We start from the raw sequence: 18,856 nt of genomic DNA, 5'->3' as shown, positions 1-18,856 counted from the left end.
TTTGCCCTCAGGAAGAGACAGCCATTTTCAAAGGAAGATGGACAATGCTATACCGAAAAAAAAAAAAACCAAACCAAAACCAAACAACCAAACAAAACCCAAAATTGCTACAACTAAATATTTCCATTAGTATTCAGCTCCTTTTATTTCTGGTCAAATTTAAAATATTTCAAGTAATAATAAATAAATAATTAATATGCATTGTATCAGTACACTGATAACATATCCAGGTGACAATGATTAACTGAGAAGGGCAGAGAATAGAGCAGTGCCATCAGAGCTAAGTTTTGTAGGAAGAGGAGAAAAAATACAGATGACCAAGGTAAGGACAGAGCATTTTAGAGAGAGGGGGTGGCATGTAAATAAGGATACATGTTCAGAGAACCTGGAGTACTCTGTTATACTGGAATCTAAAGTGTGAGGTGGACAATAGAGATAGAGCTCATATCAGATACCTGAAGTCAATGTATGCATATTGAGAAACTTAGTGAGCCAGAGAGGGAAATATTTTAGAAGATCACCAGGGCAGCACTGACAAAGGTAGACTGACAGTCTTGAACAACAAAGGCTTGAACTGTGTTGAACTGCTTGAACTGGGAATTTTTTTTTTCTAAGCAATTGCAGATGGAAAATATAATATTCATAGGATGTGAAACCCTGCATACGACCCACTGTGAGGCCTGAGCATGAACAGATTTTGGTATGGAATGGGGGTTCCTGGAACCAATCCCCTGAGTATACCAAGGGAAGACTGTACTTAAAAGGCAAATATAGTTAAGTCTAGACAACAGATGATAAAGGGTTGAATAAACAGGTTAGCAGCAGAAATGAGTAAGAAATGACATTTGAAAGACGTTTAGGAGATAAAACTGACAAAATCTAGTGACTGCCTGGAAGGCAACAGAGTACTTGGGTGGGGAAGAGGAAATAGACAAGAGGGAGAAGAAAGAGAAGTTTCTGGCTTTTATGGTTAGTAGATGATGATATCTACCAAGATAGAGAAGATGTTAGCTAAAAGCTTTAACAAAGAAAGAGGAAATCTACTACAGTGATTATAATCATAGAAATATAATAGTTATTTTTAAATTCAGAGGAAACATTTAAGAAAAAACCTTAAAATTATGTATTTACAATGTTTTATCTAATTACTAAACACGAACATTGTTACAACTTACTTAAGACAGGTAAGACTTACCCTAGCCAAGAGCTCAAACTCTGGAGCAAAATTCTGGCAAGGTCCACACCAAGGAGCATAGAAATCAATCACCCAATGATTTTTCCCTTGTAGAACTTTTTCACTGAAAGTCTGAGGTGTTAGATCTGTGGATACTTGAGGTAAAAATCTGTGGCAAAGGATCAAAATCATTTTTCATTATATAAAACCAAAGCAAACATCTAAAATGTAGTAATATTGTAATACTTTCTAAGTTAAAAATGATGTCAAGGAATGGCAATGTAATAAAGTACAGTACCATCTTGGTTAATATAATCCTTTACTAAGTAATTTAAAAGGCTAGAACCTTAACCCATAGTAAATTTAACTATTGACATAAAAGGGGGTTAAATAGCTTTGAATCTATTTTATACAATGATATACATTTTAATTACTCACCCTAGACCCCAGATTCTCAGGGAATAAGCATCCCTATTCCAACCATTGTAACTGCTGAGAGAAGAAAAAATGTTAGTTGTAAATAGGATTCTCTATTATTGGATGTATTCAGAAAACAATCTTATTGTAGCAATTTAAAAAACAAGTTACACGATTGACTTCATCTGGCATCTCTCTTCTCAGATATTCCTAGCTACAAATTCTGTTTACAAGGCCTCACAAATGTATTTTTCTCTAGTCTTGGTATCTTTGTGTCCCAGACAGCCCAGAATGTCTAGCTATCTACTGGACATCTCCTGTAGACCTATGGGAACTGCAAAACTCAGAATGTCCACAGTTTTAGTTTCTGAATCTTTATTCAAGTTATTACTGTCTGTTAAATTCCTACCGATTTTTAAAGACACATGTCAAAAACTACCTACAAAATGCAGACTTTCATAATTTCCTCATAGTTGAAATCCATGGTTCAATTTTACTTGTTTAATAACATCCATCATATGTACCTTACATTTGCGTTTTCTACCTGAAATACCACATGGTGTTGTGGAAACAGCATGGGTGCTGAGACAGACTTGGGTTCAAACCCCAGCTTCAACTTAACAACTGTGTGACTTGGGGAAGTTATCTAAGCCTTAGATAACTTCTAGACCTTGGATTCTAAGGGCTGAGAATCACAGTTTACTTCTCTGTAATAGCAGGAAGGGCAGTAATTCCTAGCTCACAAAGTATATGTGAGGATTATTGGAAATAAGGTGAGTAAAGTATCTAATATAGTACCTGAAACCAAATAAGGACTTAATAAATATTAGCTCTTCCTTTCCTTATCTTTTTGTCTAGACTATAAGCTTTCTGCACAGTGAGACTGTTCAGTACTCTCTTTTCATCTTCTGAAGTGTTCATTAACACACTATCTTTACGTACTAGGCTCCCAATAAATATTTGTTGGGTTAACTTTTATTTTGTTCAGGTAACTTAACTGTTAAGTGTATAATTAAATAATTATAATACATGCCTTCAAATATGAGAGAATACTTACTGATACTGATAAGCTTTATTTGATTTTGGGGGAAAAAATCTTATCTCAGGGTATCTTTGAACATTTTCCTGGGCACAAAAAGAATGGTACTGTTGGCAATCTATACTGCCCACATTAATCAGTCCAGTTAATGTCTATAAAAGAAGAAACGGATTACCTCCATCACTTTTTACATATGTTTACAATAAAGAAACAAGCACTATATTATTATAGTGAAATAGTTATTATGTATCAGTGACTTTCACCCAGTAAAAACGGGTAAGGGTTTAACATAAAATAGACCACTTATACTAATGAATTTGTAACCTAATTTTGTAATTAAGCACTTACTAAAATTATTGCAGATTAAACAATTTACTTCATTTACCTGTTACATGAGAAAAAACTATGTACTTCTAAAATTCAAAGTGCCAGAAACTAATGAAAGTCTTTGCAATATTTCAAAGAATTACTCTTTCCAATGAAAACAAGCATTGTAGGTATCTAATATGTTATACTGACTCACACCTGAACTTAAAAATTGTATTGAAAAGAGCACAAAAATATGTAATCCTAAATGTTAAGACACTAGAAATCACTTTAACTCAGATTTATTTTTTATCTTGTAAATAAATGTGAAGTAGTAATTGCATTTTCCATTCTGGAAAGTAATTTGTTTCCAGTCTTGTACAACTTAAAACATGGTGCCTATTTTCAGGAAATTTTCTAATACACATGCTGAAAGCTTTTTGTTTTCTTACTTTTAAGTCCTACAATATGTGAGGAAATGTTATCTTTAAGCTCTAAAAATAAAGCAGAAAAAAAATTAGAAAAAATTGAAACAAAAAATGAGGTAAAGTTTTGGGTTGTTTTTGGCAACAATTTAGTTAAAAGCACCGGATATACTGGGCACGGTGGCTCATGTTTGTAATCCCAGCACTTGGAAAGGCAGAGGTAGGCAGACTACTTGAGGCCAGGAGTTCAGGACCAGCATGGCCAACATGGCAAAACCCTGTTTCTACTAAAAATACAAAAATTAGCTAGACGTGGTAGCACATGCCTGTAATCCCAGTTACGAGGGTGGCTGAGGTTGCAGTGAGTCAAGATTGCGCCATTGCACTCCAGAGTGAGACTGTACCTCGCCAACCAAAAGAAAAAAAAAAAACGTGTACCAGATGCTATACACACAAAAAGGGTAGGCTATGCCATTCACGTACCAGACAAAAACAGAGCTGGAATCAAAGTGGTATGATCAGAACTGTTATTAAGTAATAATTTAATTGTGGGTTCACTCACATCAGTTTCAAAATAATTCTGTTAAACATTCTTAATAAATGTTAAGATTAAAAATAAATGATTTTTACTATACCCGGGCCATTCTTTTCCATTCTGGCATTAAGACTTGACAAGGATGACACCACGGAGAATAGAAATCAACCATCCATACTTCGTTGTGTTTTCTTTGTGTAACTAGTTCATTGAAGGTGGTGGGTGTAAGGGAGACCACTGAAGGATTCATAAGATCCTGAAGAGAATATAGCTTCCATTATAACATGTATATAAAACACAGCTGTTCATATATTCCTGGAAAATTGTTGGTACAGGATGAGTATCTCTTATCCAAAATACTTGGAAGTATTGTGAATTTTGAATTTTGGAATATTTGCATATATCTTGGGGATGAAACCCAAGGCTAAACATGAAATTCAGACTTTGGAGCATTTCAGATTTAAGATTTTTGGATTAGGGGTGCTCAATCTGTGTATGTCCTTTAGAAAGTTCCCATTTTTGAGAAACTAAAAGATACTTAAGCATAGCTAAAAGAAATCTAATGTGAATTAACTTAAATAATGAAAGTAAAACTAACTTAGATTTTTTAAGTTTGGATTTTGCTCATCAGTTTTGTAAAAAATCAAGGTCTATTTTTCCTTTATCTCTACATATCACTAAAATCATGACAGGCAGGGAAAAGAGGCGATTTTAAGTTTCTGCGTGGATAATACAAGAGTTTCAAGGGCTGCCTGGATGTCTACAGAGGCCATAAAGTTTTGTTCTAGAACCAAGAATGACTGGCTTGGAAATGATTCTTTAATTACTAATGGAAAGCCTACTATCTCATTTTTTCTGACATTCTGACTGGCGATACTACACCTTTCTACAGATTCTTTGCTCCAAATGATATTTTAACAAAGCTTCAGCCTACAACAATCAGGTAATACTAATGAAGAGGGTAGCTTCACTGGGAAAACACCACAAAACATTACGTTAGAGAAGGAGGAACAGATGAGTAGGACAAGGTTGGAGGGTCATCAAATGGATAATAATAAACAAGAATTTTTCATTTTTTTCTAGGAGGCCCCTGTAAGTATTTCAATCAATCAAGAGTGTTACTGAGAAGGAAAAAAAAAAATGGTGTAGATGCCGGACACTTGTTTTCAGAGAAAACAGCACAAAGGGGTGACAAGGTGAAAGTATACTGCATATGTTCAATAAAGAATTGTGTCCATTGTTTATAAGGCACTGTACAAACCAGGTAACAAATAAAACACAGATTTATGTTGAGTTTAGTAACAGTAAAACATTAGAAAAATTCTTTAAAAATCATTTTGTCAGAAAATAGTTTGGGCATGGAAAGAATAAATCCTATTAAACAATATGAAATATTCATACAGGGTGTAACATATAAAAAGACAAATTTCTAGCCACATAGTCTATAGTTTGAAATACCTCTATGAACTCCAAGATTTGTTCAGCAGAGTGATGTCCTTCATACTCATGAATGTTGGACTGGTTGAATACCACTGTTGTTGGATAAGCCTGAATGTTATACTGATAGGAAGGAGAATACAAATTAAAGATTTTATAGATTTCACCTATTTGTTACAAATTTATAACAAGTTTGCCTTTAACAGGATTTTAAAAACCCATGTCTAAATTGCTGGTGACAAAAATTTTAGTCTCACCAAATTTAGCAAAGCACTCATGGCAATGAATACTGCTAAATACTGATGAATACCTGATCCTTATTTATAGCTGCTCCATTAGCCATGAAAACCATAGACATTGAAACATTGAGAAATCGACATGGTAATTACACGAATGGTCCCTTTTTACTCTCCTGAACCAAGGTAAGAAGAGGCTATAAAGAACAGGCTGTATCTCTAGCTTGAGTCTTTTTTTAAACCATAATAAATACTTTTTCTACAAATAGATGATGATGATCAGGAAATAAAATAGCAAGAATAAAGACACAAATAATTAGGGGGTACATGATTATATTTTAGGTTAAAGAATTATGAATCATGCCCTATGAATGTAATCACTTTGTATTCTTTCTTCAAGATAGCCTTTATAGTAGGAAATGCTTAATTTCCTTCTCAGAAATAAAATGGGCACTAGCCCAGGAAGCATCTCTCTCAAGCTCTTATTTTTACTTTTTAAGTTATAAAGAGATCCCTGTCTGTAGATTTGCTGTAGCTGAACTTTGCACTCTTAAAGTTTTAAGTACTCATTAGCAAATTGGAATCTTTGACCAGGATTCAAAATAATTTTTGAAAAAACAATGGAAACATTTATATTAGTCTTGAAAAATGTGTGCAAATTCAAATAATTCATTGATTAACAAAGCAATTACAGCTAAAATTTAATGTGTTTACTATGTGTTGAGCATTATTTTAGCATTTAACATGTAGTTTCTCATTTATTCTTCACAATTCTACTTAGTTGCTAAAATTATAAAACCCACTGTATAGAACAGGAAACTAAGCTACTGAGAGGCTAAGTAACTTGGTCAAGGTCAACCAATTGGTGAGTGGCAACTAATTGGTGAGTGTGAATTTTGGCCTCTATTCCAGGTAAATTGGATATCAGTTTTAAACGCTTACACTGAACTCACATTTGTTTAATGAGCTAAGATGGAAAGTAGAAAAACTGAAGGAATTAAAATTAAGATAATTATTGTTTATCACATAAATTTTGTATCTTTGGCATTTCTTTCAAAGTTACAGATAAAACATTCAAAACCAAAGGCCTTATTCATTTCCTTTTATAAAAATGTATTTTAATGAAATTTCTACAGGCATGTGCCACTGCTGCTGGCTTAAACTTCTATGATGTTCTAAAAATGTATGGCTTTCTTTTGTTTTCCTTCCTCTTCCCATTTCTTTTTTCCCTTTATCTTTTCTCCATCTATTTTTTTTAAACTTTTTTTTATGAGTTATTTAAAACATTCACAAAAGTAGAGAGCAACAAACTCTCGCGTATTCATATAGCTACAATAATCACTGACTCAAGGCTTTTTATTTCACTTATACTCCCTTTCTAGTCTACTCCTAAGATTATTTTAAAGCAAATTTCAGATGATCTGTAATTTCATCCACAAATATTTCAGTATATTTAAAATGTAAGGACTCCCCTCCATATAATCATAGTATCAGTTTTGTTGTCAAAAATTAACAATAATTACCTGAAATCATCAGGTATCTTGTCAGTGTTCACATTTCCTCAATTATCTCTCTTTCTTTGCACTTGGTTTGTTTAAATTGCATCCAAAGTCTAAATGTTGTATTTGACTGACAGTCTGTTAAGTCTCTTTAATCTCTCCTCCACTATATACAATGTATTTGACCAATAAACTGGGTGTTTGTCCTGTAAAGTTCTCCACATACTGGAAATTATAGATTTCATATCCATGGTGTCACTTAATATGCTCTCCTGTCATTCGATTTCCTATAGACTAATAGATCTGGAGATAGATCTACTATAGGATTGATTTTTTTTTTTTTTTTTTTGCCAAGAGTATTTTATAGGTGATATTACGTACTTTCATTCTACGGTATATAATTTCTAGTTTTTCCTGCAACTGAGGAGTGAATATTTACCTGAGAAAATATTTTCATTTAAACAAAGATTTCAGAAGGCTTGTTCATTGTTTTAACTTCCTGCCAGCAAATATACTTAGAAGTATGAGGAAAGCCAAAGGAAAAAAATTACAAAATGTCAAAAATATTAAATAAATATAACAATCTTAAATAACTGGAAAATCATATAAGCATTTTATCAAGTTAATGAAAACAGCTGCCTGACTTTGATAAATAAGACCTTATTTATATTCAATCCACTGATTAGCTATTCATGGTTTAATCCAATCATATTTGATACCATTTTCTAAAAAAATTATTTGTTTAAATAATTTGTTACTACTCTAAATAGAAGATGTATTATTTCTAAGTTATTTTATTGTTTTAATAATAAACAGCCCAAAGGTCTCCATTTTATAAAATTAATTAGAATAATTTTTGATACTTTGCCTTACCATGGTACAGAGTCCCTCATGAACTGTACAATCTAGTGTACCAAACTTAAGCTGACCATAAAGAAGATTTGATGCTCTTCGTAACTCTGGTAGTAAAGCTCGACATGGTGGACACCACTAGGGAAGAAAAAATATTCATAAGCACCAAGCCAAATGACACAAACCGTACCCCCTCATCATTTCTGCAACAAGTAATATGCTAAGTAACACAAACCGTATTTAGTGGCAAACCTTCCCTGGAGGGGTAATTACATTAGCACTCATTTAGAAGCAATGTGTGTTAGTGGCCACAATGGATGACACAGTTCTAGTACTAATGATTCAAAGTTATCTAGAAAATGTCTTTTTGCCACAACAGGAGAAAATCTGACAATGTTAGAATTTGACAGACAAAAATAACTTACAGGGGCAAAGAAATCAACAAGCCATGGTTCTTTGTCGTTGGCAGGAAAATTTTGAGGTCCAAGTGTGGTAACATGAGAATTCACACTTTCTTTGGCAAAGGCAAGTATATCATATAGAATCTTCTTTCCTTTCAAAGTGAATGAGAGAAATTAAAATCCAAATTCTGCTTTTTGTATGCACAAAGTTTTTACACTCAAAATATTAAAGAAGATAAATTATGAACAAACTGATTTTGGTGAGGTTTTAGTGTTCTGTATACTATACAGGGCTTAGCTCTGATAAGAGTACCCTTTTCTCGCACACTCTTCTGTTTCCTGGACTAAAAATGTCAAAATTGGCCAGGCGCGCTGGCTCACGCCTGTAATCCCAGCACTTGGGAGGCCAAAGCAGACAGATCACAAGGTCAGGAGATTGAGACCATCCTGGCTAACACGGTGAAACCCTGTCTCTACTAAAAATACAAAAAATTAGCCAGGCATGGTGGCGTGTGCCTGTAGTCCCAGCTACTCGGAAGGCTGAGGCAGGAGAATTACTTGAACCTGGGAGGTGGAGGTTGCAGTGAGCGGAGATCTCACCACTGCACTCCAGTGTGGTGACAGAGTGAGACTCCATCTCAAAAAAAAAAAAAAAAAAAAAAAGTCAAAACCTCTTTGAAATGTTCCCTCATCTTCAGAGGTAGAATAATGACTTTTTTATAGGGTTCTTTAAATTACTTATGCTTACTTCGGTGATTTTTATGGCCTAACTCCTAAATCGTTTTCTACAACCTAGACTTCTCTTAGGAATTCAAAACCCACGTTACCAACTGCCCAGTGAAAAATTTGTACTTGGATATCACGTAAACACATCAAACACAATACAGTCCTGAATAATGATATTTCAGGCAATGGTGGACCACCTATATGATGGGGTCCCATAAGATTATAATGGAGCTGAAAAATTCCTATGGCTCAGTGATGGTGTTGCTGTTGTAACTCTGCAGTGCAACACATTACCCCTTTTCTATATTTAGATACATTTAGACACACAAACTCTTACCACTGTTACAGTTGCTTATGGTATTCAGTACACTGTAACACAGTGTACAGATCTGTAGCCTAGGAGCAACAGGCTATACTGTATAGCCTAGATGTGTAGTGGATTATGTCATCTAGTGTTTTTAAAGTACGCTCTCTGATGTTTGCACAACCATGAAATCACCTAACCACACATTTCTCAGAAGATGTCTCTGTCGTTGACACATGGCCATATATTCAAATTAAGGCTGTGTTATTTTCCTCCAAACCTGCTCCTTTTCTCACCATCCTTATCTTGGCAATAATATAATTATCCACTAGCTGGCTAAATATAATTCCCCAGAGTAAGCCTTGACTTTTTTCTCTGCCCTGTATCATAGTAATTCTATCCATTCCATTCTTACCGTTTCCAACCCATTGCTACTGCCTGAACTCAGTCTGGCCTACTGTAATAACCTGGCTAGTGTTTCTTCACTCAGCCTTCCTTAACTAATCCATTTTCTACATTGCTACCACAGTCCACTTACACTGAATAGTACAATCACTCAATTGCAATTTCGTCAAGACAGAAACATAGGTATTATCCTTGACTCTCTCTCTCGACCGCCCACACGTCTCAACAGTCACCAAGTAATACTGATTTTGTATTCTTGGTCTTTCACAAATCTACTTCTCTTCATCTCTGTTACTATCAGAGAAGCTAGCTACCATATTGAGAGCAGCCCTACAAAGGACCACATGATAAGGAACTGAGGCCTCTGCCAACAGCCAGTGAGGAACTTAGGCCTCCTGCCATAAGAGGCCTCCTGACCATCGCAGGAGTAAGCTTGGAACCAGACCCTGTAGCTAGTCTAGCCTTCAGAGGACCAGAGCCCTTGTGTATTTTGAATGCAACCTCATAAGAAAATCCATGTCTGGAACTACCCAGCTAAACTGTTCTCAGATTCCTGACCACCAAAAACTGTGAATTAATACATGTTTGTTTTAAACCACTGAGTTTTGGGGTAATTTACTACTAAGCAATAGACAATAAATACTTCCCACTGCAAACATTTTTAAAAACCTGTCCATAAAAAAATAGTCCATTTATTTGTCTGTTTTCCCTAATAGCCCACAATGTTCTTTGTATTACAGATTACTAATTATAGTTCACATTTTTTCCTATTCTTCAGTACTGTACCTGGTACATGTAGATGCTTAATAACTATTTTAATCTAAACAATGTAAGTTCTATTACAAAGTTTGTAAGAGCACATAAAAGGAAGTGCTTGGAGATTCACAATGTATTTCCCAGGGAAGAAGCTGCTTTAAGTTTTGAAGGGCAATTTGGTGTTTGCTAAATATCCTGTGGAACAGGAAGGAGTGGTTACAATGCAGGAGGAAAAGTCATGTGTGAAGGCACCTAGAGGAGTGAAAGAACATGGCATTCACAAGGATCCAAAGGTAGCTGGAGCTAAGACTATCTGGAGGGGCAGCAGTGGGAATTAAGATTGGAAAAACTGGCAGAGCCAGACTGTAAACATATCCCATTCACTGAACAAACATTTCCTGAGTTCTTACTATGTGCCAGGCACCACTCTAGGTGCTAGAGATAGAGCAGTGAGCAAAACAGACAAGATTACTGCTTCTATGCTAAGGAATCTGAAGCTTATGCTATAAGAAATCAGGAAAGTAAAGGCAGAAAAGTGACACAAGAATGGAATGGACAATAACTGCAAACAAAACAAAGAATCGATTGTAAGGAAGAAAGGCTAGGAGATAAGCAACCCTCCTAGAGGATAATATTACAATAATGGGCCTGAAACAAAGCAGTAAGCACAGAGAAGAGGGATGTCTGATAACTATTTCAGAGATAAAAAGTAATATAATTCTATTATTAAAACTTAGTCATTTCTAGCACTTTTAGTGCATGGTATAGTTTAAACCTAGGTTTGGAGACAGTCAAATTTTGATTCAAAATCTACCATGGCTAGTTTCCAGTTGTCTGTCATAGGGCAAGTTACTTAACCTTTCTGAGTCTCCATTTTCTCCTTCACTGGGCTGTTGTAAAGATAAAAGTGAATCACGTATGCGAGGCTTTTGGCAGAATGTCTGACTTGTAGAAAGCAGTGAATAAACAGAAGTTACTGTGAGGGTTATCTTACCCCAAACCTTTGCTCACAAAGTTTCTCTAGCCTAGAGGTCTCACTTCTTTTTCCCCTATAGTTGCTTGGGGAAACTGAGCACTTTATGCTCAATTCAAATACCACTTCTTGACCTCTACTATGCAGAAGTCTATTTTATCTTGTTGTAGTTAATATATAATGACCATTAAGGTATTTTTTATGTTTTCTTACGGATCTGCCTCCTCCGTTCCCTACTACACTACTTTAAACTTCTTGAAGGAGTTCATGTCTTACAAATTTATATCCTCAACACTGAAAGCAGTGCTAGGTGCTAACGGGCATTTCATCAGTATGTGTTATTCACTTAACTGTATGATAGCTGGTAGTCTGTGTGTTTCCTTTGCTACATTGGACTTCTTTCAGGACAAGGACTCTGCTGTAGTCCAAACTCTTGGAGTTGAGACTGCACTCACATAAATGCAGAGCTAAAGTCCCAAATAAGCTGAAATAAAATTATAAACGCAAGAAAGATAACAAGGCAGTTAATCGGAAGTCTAGTGGGAGAAAAACCAAAAAGAATGTCTGGAAATTGCCTATAATGGCTGAGATGATACACATGGCAAGCCAGAATATAAACTGCAGGTGTTGCTTACTTTTGCCAACAAGCAGGACTTGAATTTCTCACTAGCTTGACTTATCACCAGAAACCCTGATCAAAATATTGAATAGAGAAAAGGCATTTATGTTAAAAAGAAGGGTAAAGAGAATAAAATGACTACATATAATTCAAAATATCTGTCCTCATATTTACTGAGAAAAGTTATTTACAATAAGCATGTCCATACAAAATAAATTTAAAAAGCACAATTAGAGAACCTCTATTTGAAAACGAAGCTACATTTTTTATCATTTTTTCCATTCTTACCATGATGAATTTCATATTCTTTGGTTCCTTGTCCTTTAAATACTGCTAGAGATGGCTGAAAAACATACAGATTACTACAGATGTCTGGTGCAGAGGAACAGTCAAACCTGCCAACCTAAAGGAGAAAAAGAAGGTCAAATTTGATAAAAATAGTCTTACCCATTTGATTTGTAAATATTCATGATAATCTAAAAATGGCATTGCCCTAATGACACAGTTTTTAAACAGAAGCTAATAGGCTATGAAAATAAGAGACAGAAATAATTCATTTATGTTTAATAATAAGACTCAATTTAGTTAAAAAATGCTTCCTAGAGAGTTAACAAAAACCTGAGGAAATTCCCAAGAAAATATGAAGTTATTCCAGAAACCTACTTTCTGAAGATGTAGAGAATGTTTACATAATCTTGAGATAGAGGAGAGATCATTTTCAGAAGCAGAAATAATGAAGAAAAAGGTTAATGTTTTCAAACTGTGTGAAAAAGAAGAACGTAAGCACAACAGCCAAATGATAAACCGGGAACAAATTTGTGGCATTTAAGACAGAAGATCCATTAAGAAACAAGATGGGCCAGGTGCGCTGGCTCATGCTTGTAATCCCAGCACTTTGGGAGGCTGAGGTGGGTGAATCGCCTGAGGTCAGGAGTTTGAGATCAGCCTGACCAACATGGTGAAACCATGTCTCTACTAAAAATACAAAAAGTAGCCAGGCGTGGTGGCTTGCGCCTGTATTCCCAGCTACTTGGGAGGCTGAGGCAGGAAAACTGCTTGAATCCGGGAGGCGGAGGTTGCAGGGAGCCGAGATCACACCAGTGCACTCCAGCCTGGCTGACAGAGCAACACTACATCACATCAACAAAAACAAACACACAAACAAAACTGGACAAACATCCCATCAGAAAAAAGAAAACAGGCCACAGACACAAAGAGAAAATTAACTGGAGAACAATTATGATCTGTTAATAATCATGAAAAAGTATTTTTCCCCCAACCAGTAGAAAGCAACTAAATGAAAGTGAATATTGTTAACATATCACTTGTGGCCTATTGGAACTGTGAAGATTATGAAGAATGAGAGGTGGGTATGGAGAAATGGCCACCCATGTGCTGTCAGTGAGATTATAAACTGATAAAACTTTCTGGAGGACTCTAGTAATGAGAATAAAAACCATTTAAGAAAACATAACCTTGAGCTGAAAATTTCCCATATTGCCAGGTGTGGTGGTTCACGTCTGTAATCCCAGCACTTTGGGAGGCTGAGGTGGGCGGATCACCTGAGATCAGGAATTCAAGACCAGCTTGGCTAACATGGAGAAACCCAGTCTCTACTAAAAGTACAAAAATTAGCCGGACTTGGTGGCATGCACCTGTAGTCCCAGCTACTCAGGAGGGAATCACTGGAACCCGGAATCACTTGAACCCGTGAGGCCGAGGTTGCAGTGAGTCAAGAGCATGCCACTGCACTCCAGCCTGGGTGACAGAATGACTCTGTCTCAAAATAAAAAAAAGAAAAGAAAATTTCCCACACTAAAGATAAGATCTGCATAATTTGATATAAAAAATAAAGGAAACGACATAAAATCAGTAAGAGACGATTTGCTAAACAATTATGGCATAGCCATATAGTAAGCCACTATGTAGCCTTTAGGGAATAATGAGGATATACATGTGTACATGGATACAGAGATTTTATATACATATAAATATATATGCATTTTTGCAAGCCTGTGAAAAAGTTTATGATATTGCTGAATGACAAAAGTTAACCAAAAAAGTATACAGTGAATTCATTTTGATTAAAACGCAGACATACACATTTGCATGTGTAGGTCTATTACAATGGCCATTACAATATGTATGCATGTGCACACATATACATATGCCTACATACGCATATGGGCACTCACAAAATGTTTAAATGGTAATACAGTAAATACTTAGCAGGGTTATGAACAATGTTAAGAGTATGGGTGATGTTTTTAGATAATTACTTCATTTTTGTACTTATTTATTGTCCTGATTTTTAAACAATGACCGAAAATTACTTATATAAAGAAATAAGAATTTTTAAAAGGGAAAGATAACTTCCTATAGTATGCATTCCAGAAAAATTGTATGATACAGGTTTATCAAATGCTGAAATAAATGAAAATTAGCCACTTTCAGATTACATATAAACTTTTAATAAAAAATAGGAAAAAGAAAGCACAAATCAAGACCAAAAGCACTTATAGGCTTCTTATAATTTCAAATAAGACTTTTTATGTAATTTAAAATTTAATTACTATATGTGTTAAATTTAAAGTACACCAGCAGAAGGCTAGGCAGAATACATTTTTCTTACTTGAATATGATCATTTTTAAGAAGAGTTTTTAGTTTTTTCAACTCATGATCATTTGAATTTTCATTTTTTCCAAAATGAAAAAATAAGAGCCACCGATGATGAGCCAAACGATCCTAAAAGTGATAAAGAAAGGACGTGTCAGAGATGGGAAATTCTAAAGGTTGTAATCTTCATTTCTATGACTTGAAGTTAGTTTTACCTCCCCTACCCATTATTCCAAAATACTGTCTAAAATTCGGACCCACTCATTCTCTTATTTTGTAGTTTACTTACAATAATGCTATGTAAAATAAACAAATATTCCAGAAGGGTTAGCCACTAAATTATAAAATCTTAAAGTAGATGACTGCCAAAAACAAATACATGATTTTAACAGCATATAACTAAAAAGTTGGGTGGCAAAGTTGTCAGTTTTTCAGGCTTAACACATAAGATCTGGTAGTGATACAGACTTCAAAAGATCCGTGGTTAGGAAGTATTTCATTTTGTGCAAAAGTAACTGTGGTTTTTGCCAGTACTTTTAAATGGCAAAAACTTCAATTACTTTTGCATCAACCTAATAGAAAAAAAATGATTCTACCACAAGCAATATTTCTCAGCATTCTATCCATAAACTGAATACTTCTTCTTAGTAATCAATATAATCTGTTCTGTAAGCAAGAACAAAAAGTTACGAATCAGATCCAAAGTTGCTGTGATTAAAATTCTGCCTTTTCTGATGTTCCTTTTGAAGCCCACCTTCAGGACTGGGTAGGTTTTCCATAACTACAGATCCATCCTGAATTAGCAACACCAGAACTCCAATTATAATTTAACCTACAAATGACTAATATATAATCCTTTGAAAGTGCTACTTTCAATTCTCTCTGGAGATGAATAAAACAAATGCTGATTTTAAAATGTTAAGACTTGAAATGTTACCAATGTTCATTGCTATTTATCATTATTAATAAAAACATTACCTCTAGTGTGTTTGCCGAAAGTAGTTCAAAATCTGGAAGATTATGTATTACTTCCAAATATATTTCTTTAGCATCCAATGAGTTAAGAAACTAGAAAAAGAAAATCACATTGTAATCTTTTTGAATAAATATTCATTATATTTGATATCTTTCTTTTGTTTTTTCAATTTCCAATGTAGTATTTTTAGGAAAATGATTATAGAAGGTAAACAGTTTTTCAAACAATTCCAACTGTCTTTTTTCAAAAACAAAAAAGTGTATTTTGGCAATTATCAAAAATATTATATAATGAGGCTGTTTCTTGAATAGTGATATACAATAAATTCCATTATAAGGTGTTGCATTAACTGGAATTTTTAATTAATTATGCTGTGTATTCTATAAAAATCCTCAGAATAATCCTGAGTGGCCTCTCAATCATCAAGAAAAACATTATGTTTAGCTTAATTTTAATGCTAACCATGTTTTACAGAATGCCAATGCTTACACATTCACTTAAGAATTTTTATTACACTAGAAGAAGAATAATAGATTATCGAAGATACTTCTTTCCCCAACCAATAATCAAGATTAATTAAGAGGAACTTAAAACTGGAAAATTGGAATGGATCTTATTGCTCATTATAGAGGTTTTCATCTAAAAACCAAACCACTTAGGAATTTTTAGAGTAAAATATAATGATACAGATCTTATCTTAAACTTGTTTTAGGCCTGAGTCTCTTATTTAAAACACAAATGAGTATAAACGACCCTTCTAACAAATCTCCTTTATTTCTGTCAATATTTTATCCTCAGCATACTTTTTTTGGTCATAGAACTCTCTCTCCCTGCTGGTCTGATTCTCTCAATGAAGCAGCTGTTATTATAAAGAATGCAGCAATGGTTACATCAAGAAAATGTATATGAAAGGTGACAAAACAGAGTTTAATATATGTCTTTAATTATGAACCATCTATGTTTAACAGTTTAAGTATTACTTAAACTCATTAAAAACTTGTACGAACAATCATGGAATCCACAGCTTAATCATGCTAGGCATGAGAACAAACATATGGCTAAAACAATAGGTACAACATAAGAATAAAAATTCAGGTTTTTTTCTAAGATTCTTTCCTTAAAACTTTAAAAAAAAAATCTATAGCATAAACATTCTTAGAGGTCTATATGAAATAGCTCCTGCTACTAAAGAGCTTAAAATGCCAAAACAAATCTTTCACGCCTCAGTTCTACAGCTTATTCACTTTAGTCCTATTCACTACGAAGATTTTACTAAAATGCCTATTACACAGCCTATATAAACTTGCAGTGATTAATCTACTAGAACTTCATTATAAACCTGTTTCTGTTAGAGGAGAATTTGATAGTTATACCTATAAAGGACTGGTGTCTTATCTAGCCTCTGAATTCCACCAACCATATATATTTAGCTGGCATACTGTTTCATATTTCAAAACCTGAATGCTTTTGGAAGGGACAAGTAGTGTTTAATTCACCATTCCCTGTTATTACATTTCCAGAGTCATTCATTCCTGTTTCCTGTCTTTGACCTTGCAATTTTCTATCATGAAGTCCAGAGACTATAATACTGAAGGCAAGAGGCTCTATTGTTGGACAGGGTGTAGGCAATCCTTGTGGACTGATGGCACAGAATAAACTAGCACAACTTTTCTGGAGGGCAATCTGGCAATACCAATTGAGTTTAAAATGGCCACAGCACTCCCATTCTAAAAAGATAACTAAAAAAGTGCACAAGGATAAATACACAAGATTGCTCATTACAACATTGCTTATAATCTTAAGAAAGTAGAAACACACACCAAGAAGGAACTGATTAAACTATGTCACATGTAGTCAATGACTTACCACCCAGGTATCATTAATTACTTCAAGGATAATGCATACATATTCATTCATAAAATAATAAAGTATGCATATAAAATGTATATTTTTAAATAAGAAAGTATTTTCCTGATACACTGAGTGAAAAAAACTAGATTACAAAATAGAATCTACTATACTATCCCATTTATGAAAAATTACATATCTGTATCCATCCATCCATGTTACGCATATAAACACATTTTAAAGACAGAGCCATAGATTTTCTTGATGAATTCGTTATAAGGTATGAGAAAAAGAGAAATCAAGAATAACTCCAGGGCATTTGGCTTGAATTTAATAAAGGACAGAGTTTTCATCAAATAATATGGGAAAAATCTGGATGAAGCAGATTTATGGGGGGATATTGGGAATATGGTTATAGGCATTTAAATATGAGACACAGACTAATACCCCAAGGGAGATACTGAATGAGCAGTGATATATACGTATGTACATACATACATATAAATACAGAAGCGCACACGCACACATCCACACACATATATACAAGTGCATGTGTATAATATATCTGGAGTGGAAAACAGAGATTTCAGCCACAGATATAAACTAGAGAATTGCTGGCACAAAGTCATAATTGCATATATATGTCAGTAGAGATCTGGATGGGTATTTACCAAGATCTGATGGTGGCTGTCTATTAGTGATTTAGTTTTAGGGAATTTTGCATCTTCTTTATACAGCTTTGTGCCATATGAATTTCTGAAAAGAGTATATGTTATCTTTATCAACATATAAAAAAAGCAGAATTAAAATACAGAGGGAAAACTAAAGGAGATTTGTCTTATCAGAGTCCTTATTTTCTTTTGGGATTACATAGTGACCCATCCAATATCCCACTATTTATCTCAGTTCCTTGACAACTAGATTGAGCCTCAGTTTCCTCATTCAAACTTAGGGAGGTATGCCACATTAGTAGATGTGAAAACTGAGTTTACACCAGAATCCCATGGGGTGCTTTAGAAAAATACTTAGGCCCCAGCCAAAACTACCACTGATCTATATTTTTAACATTAGAAAATAAACAATTAGGCTGGGAGTGGTGACTCATGCCTGTAATCCCAGCTCTCTGGGAGGCCGAGGTGGGCAGATCACCTGAGGTCAGGAGTTCAAGACCAGCCTGCCCAACATGGTGAAACCCCATCTCTACTAAAAGTACAAAAATTAGCCAGGTGTGGTGGTGGGTGCCTGTAATCCCAGCTACTCAGGTGGGTGAGGCAGAAGAATCACTTGAACCTGTGAGGCAGAGGTTGCACT

At 34.6% G+C, this 18,856-nt stretch overlaps 1 protein-coding gene across 2 annotated transcripts in view; it reads right to left on the bottom strand.

Annotated features, from left to right (window-relative positions):
- DNAJC10 (DnaJ heat shock protein family (Hsp40) member C10) overlaps nt 1-18,856 on the bottom strand; it is a 52,393-nt gene that overhangs the window by 13,997 nt on the left and 19,540 nt on the right. For both annotated transcript variants that reach the window (XM_007965555.3, XM_073019857.1), the window contains 10 exons: nt 15,700-15,789; nt 14,737-14,850; nt 12,393-12,507; nt 8,346-8,473; nt 7,942-8,058; nt 5,355-5,456; nt 3,997-4,152; nt 2,649-2,782; nt 1,613-1,666; nt 1,196-1,343 (listed from right to left, as the gene is read on the bottom strand). In XM_007965555.3, coding sequence (XP_007963746.1) covers nt 1,196-1,343; nt 1,613-1,666; nt 2,649-2,782; nt 3,997-4,152; nt 5,355-5,456; nt 7,942-8,058; nt 8,346-8,473; nt 12,393-12,507; nt 14,737-14,850; nt 15,700-15,789 — 1,158 coding nt within the window. The remainder of the gene's footprint in view (nt 1-1,195; nt 1,344-1,612; nt 1,667-2,648; nt 2,783-3,996; nt 4,153-5,354; nt 5,457-7,941; nt 8,059-8,345; nt 8,474-12,392; nt 12,508-14,736; nt 14,851-15,699; nt 15,790-18,856) is intronic.

The sequence above is a fragment of the Chlorocebus sabaeus genome, chromosome 10 (genome assembly GCF_047675955.1).
Source record: "Chlorocebus sabaeus isolate Y175 chromosome 10, mChlSab1.0.hap1, whole genome shotgun sequence".
NCBI classification, from domain to species: Eukaryota; Metazoa; Chordata; class Mammalia; order Primates; family Cercopithecidae; genus Chlorocebus; species Chlorocebus sabaeus.
This window is presented reverse-complemented; position numbering and strand designations above follow the sequence as displayed.